The 4,039-nt window shown below is 50.3% G+C and overlaps 1 protein-coding gene across 1 annotated transcript in view; it reads left to right on the top strand.

Annotated features, from left to right (window-relative positions):
• Window positions 1-4,039, top strand: part of RPIA (ribose 5-phosphate isomerase A) — a 30,200-nt gene that overhangs the window by 22,785 nt on the left and 3,376 nt on the right. The window contains exons 7-9 of the mRNA XM_009331900.1: window positions 101-169; window positions 691-832; window positions 2,115-2,214. Of these exons, the coding sequence (XP_009330175.1) occupies window positions 101-169; window positions 691-832; window positions 2,115-2,214 (311 nt within the window). The remainder of the gene's footprint in view (window positions 1-100; window positions 170-690; window positions 833-2,114; window positions 2,215-4,039) is intronic.

Here is a 4,039-nt window from a genome sequence, read left to right as displayed (position 1 = left end):
AGCGAGAACATGGTGGAGGGGACTGGACTTTAGGACCATCAGGCACACTGAGGAGCAGTCTGTTTTCTGATTGTTATATTATCTTTTTTCCCCCTTGCAGTGGTTGCTTGACGCAGGAGAAGATAGTTGCAGGATATGCAAAATGCTTCATCGTTATTGCCGATTACAGGTAAAAATATTACTATTCATTCCACCTCTCTGTCCCGTGGGAGGATTCGGATGGTCCTGTGTTAGGCCATTATTGTCCGTCCAGTGGGTCAGGGGAGCAGGAATACGTGGAAATGAGCTTGACTCCCAGTGCTTCAGCAATTCAATTTAGCTTTTTTTCTTAATTTTCAACTCAGCAAGCCTGCTTAGGAGTCAGCAGAGCTTGTGGGGAAATGGCTGCTCTGCTCTTTGAGCTCAGTGATTGTCAGCATGGAATAAATTTCTCCTTCCGTACATACAGCCGTGGGGCTGTAGAAAAAACAACTGGTGTCCTGCTTGTCCAAAACATGTCAAAACAGGGCTTATGAGTGAATGGAGCATCGTGCATTAAACTGGTTCTTCCTACACGTGTGCACATGTGAACTGACTGCTGTGCCCTCCAGGGCCTTATGCCTGAGGGTTTTGCAAGAGGTAATGTGATAATGTTAATGGTGTTAGCAATGTAATGTCTGACGCTAATCCCACCTCAAACTGTGTCCTCAGGAAAAAATCAAAGAGCCTTGGGGAGCAATGGAAGAAGGGAATTCCTATTGAAGTCATCCCCATGGCTTATGTCCCCGTCACCAGAGCCCTGACCAAAAACTTTGGAGGTGCTGCGGAGCTGCGGATGGCTGTTAGCAAAGCGGTACGTGTCCCTGGATCAGCCCTGCTTCCCCAGAGGAGCCACCTGAACGTGGGCATACGGAGGACCAGAGGTCTGGCCTTTCATCTAATTAAATTTGGGCTTTCACTCCCATGAGTGGCCTCTTGTGTAATTCTCCCTAATTATACTTCAGTTAATGAACTGTGTGTTTAGGTGTTGGGGCTGGTCATGGAAAGTCTCTCCGGTTTATGCCACCGGTTTATGCAAGGATCCCTGAGCAGGGAGAGGTGGGATTGCCAGTCTGGGTCTGACCTGCTGCTCTGTGGGGATGTTGGGGGGCTGGAGGGCAGTCTGTGCTGCCAAAGAGGGTCTCAGGTTTTGGGAGGCAGCTCACGCTCCATCTCGGGCCCCTCTGTACCACACAGAGCCACACTAAGTTAAAACTAAAGATGCTTTGTCTCCCCTGCTGCTGTCCTGTCCCGACTTGGGCAATGGGGCTTCGCCAGCCCACATCACACGGTGAGGGAAAAGGAGGGCTGTCTGCAGTAACGGCTGAAGTTGATGCCTGAAAGCTGGATACTTCTTTTTAATGCGTCTAATCCCAAGAGGCTGTAGGGACTGCATTTGGGTGCCTGAGAAGAGCAAACCAGTTGTTCTCTCGACTGGTTCTCGAACTCTCTCAAGTTCTCGTGAACTTGAGACCGGCCTCGCTCAGAGAATGCACATCGGTGCTGCTCCAGCACAAGCCGTGTCCTCGGAGGATGCTTGGTCCCTCCTGGCACGTGTGGTTGCACACCCTGCTCAGCGCTGCTGAAACGCCTCGTCTTAAGCCCCAGCTGTCTCTGCTCTGTTGAAAGGACCCAGTTCCTCCTTCTGTTGGGCTTGAGAGAGTGCTGTGCACGTCTGGGACGCTGAAGGCCAGCAATTCTTCAACTCCAAACCCTCCCCATGGCATCCAGCAGCACGCTCTTATCGCTGGGGCGGAGGGGTCTTATTTTGGCTTCAATTGCCTGTAATAGCCTTTTTAGGACATTAATGTGGCTTTACTCTTGTGAAAAGGATCCCCTGTTGCAGTGATGAAATTGCATCGTTGTTTCTAGCTTCTGCATGATTATCAGTACGCAGGAGGATGAGAAATGAGCAGTTGCCTTGGGCGATGGTTTTACTTACAGGCTTATTGTGGACTGCCCCGATTTACTTGAATGATGACTGTCTAAACTGTTGCGGCGGGGACGGCTGGTCCCGGTGAGAGGCTGTGACAGTCCCTGGCTGTTGCTTGGTAGACAAGGAGCTCACAGTGCTGACAAATGTGTTTGACTCCCAGGGCCCCGTGGTGACGGACAACGGGAACTTCATCCTGGACTGGAAGTTTGACAAGGTTCATGAATGGAGTGAAGTGAACACCGCTATAAAAATGATACCAGGTAATGCTTGTGATTTTTAAAAAAAACAAAAGTTGGCTAAGGCTTGGTCTGTGCTAGATAACGCTGACCGTGGGAGCTCTCCCCTGGATAGGAGGAAATGTGTGTGTGTTTACTGCCCTCTTATGGATCCATACATTTGTTTCTACTTGAGATCCATCAGCTGAATTAGTACAACTGTACCCAAGTGGCATATGGTGGTGAAAACCTGGGGCGATGCCGGGTGACTTCTGACACTGTTTTCCATTAGGCATGCCAATCCCGTGCTCTTTCTTACTCTCCTTGTGCCCATTTAGAGAGGGGCTTTCGATGGAAGCACTGATGGACTCTGGAGGGAGGGTTTGCACTGGGTTACAGTATTTTCCAGAAGCTGCTTACAGCTCTGCATCCCATTACCATTGTGTAGTCCTACGGGCTCACCTTGCTGTGAGGGTGCAGCATATCCTAGCTATTGCTGTAGCTATTGCTGCGCAAGAGAGAAGCGGTGGCCGGTCACACTGCAGACAAAACAGCTTCTCCGCAAGGACTCCTGCCTTGCATGAGACCTGCTGCCCAGGCCAGAGCTGCTGCTGGATGATTCAGGTCTGCCCAGGGGCCGTGGCACTGTCTGGACTTCAGTGAAGCAGCAGATAGACTGGCTCAGCCACATCTGGATATCTTCTCTGGTTATTTTGGCAAAGTCTGCTCTGGAATCTGGTCAGCTTTTGAAGAGATATTGTTGTATCTTTTATCTTTGAGTTTATCCCAGATACCTGCCTGCCCCTGAAGTCCATAACACAACTGCCTTCACTGACCGTGTATTGTCAGAGCATGCAGGAACAGGTTGGGATCCCGTTGCAGAAACCTCGATGTCCCCACAAAGTGGCAATACGTTGTCCTGGCACCATGATTAAAAGACAAGACCAGGCAGAGGCCATGGGTGTAGGCTGGGTGAAGAGTCACCAGTAAATTCTGGTTGCTTCTGTTCAGTGGCTTTGCTTCCCTCAGTGCTGCCTATAAAGATGATTTACTGAAAATACACCCATTTTCTTTTTTCCTGCTCTAGGAGCAAACTGCTAGGGTGCTACCTCTGTCTTAGCTTGTGCCGGTGTCTTTGCGATCTGAATAATGACCTGGCACTTGCTCGCAGCCAGCAGTAGCTGACAAGTTCGGACCTTCGGCAGGAGCGGATCTAAATGAACCAGTGACCGATCTAAATGAATCGGTGACCACAGCTGGTCTGGGCTGTCCCTGATGCAGCACTCCGTACCCTAGTGCGCTTGCTGCTCATGGCTGTACAAATGTCTGTATCATTAGAGTTGTTTCTGTGCAAGAGAGAAACAGCGGCTGCTTACGCTGTTTGCAAACAAAACAGCCTCTCTTGCAAGGACTTCTTCCTTTTATCTCTTTTGATCGAGAGATGAAGGGGTAAATGATGGTACCTGCTCCGTCGTGTTGGTATGGAGATAGTGGGGTCGGTCTACACGACAGCAGGCCTGCTGGCGACAGACGGGCTCCACCTGCCTCAAAGGGGGAAAAAGATCTTTGCGCAGGAGTTAGCAGGGCTCATTGAAAGAGCTTTAAACTAGATTTGAAGGGGGAAAGGGATAAAACCAGGCTCGCTAGAGATAAACCTGGGGGCGGCATGCCAATGTTTGAGGGACGGTGTGCTAACGAGGTCCTTCGGTCTGCCGTCTCAGTGGAAGTAGGGGATGGAGATCCATGTGGCAGCCAAGACGCAAGGGTTATGGATGTGTTAGAAACCACAAAGGCACCTGAGAATGGTCACGTAGGAATTCGGGCTTCTCCCCCCACAAAAGTGGTGGGATCAATAGCCCAACTGAAGGGC

This window comes from Pygoscelis adeliae, unplaced genomic scaffold, assembly GCF_000699105.1.
Source record: "Pygoscelis adeliae isolate BGI_AS28 unplaced genomic scaffold, ASM69910v1 Scaffold209, whole genome shotgun sequence".
Classification (NCBI taxonomy): domain Eukaryota; kingdom Metazoa; phylum Chordata; class Aves; order Sphenisciformes; family Spheniscidae; genus Pygoscelis; species Pygoscelis adeliae.
The sequence above is the reverse complement of the archived record's forward strand: the minus strand, read 5'-3'. Positions and strand labels throughout refer to the sequence as shown.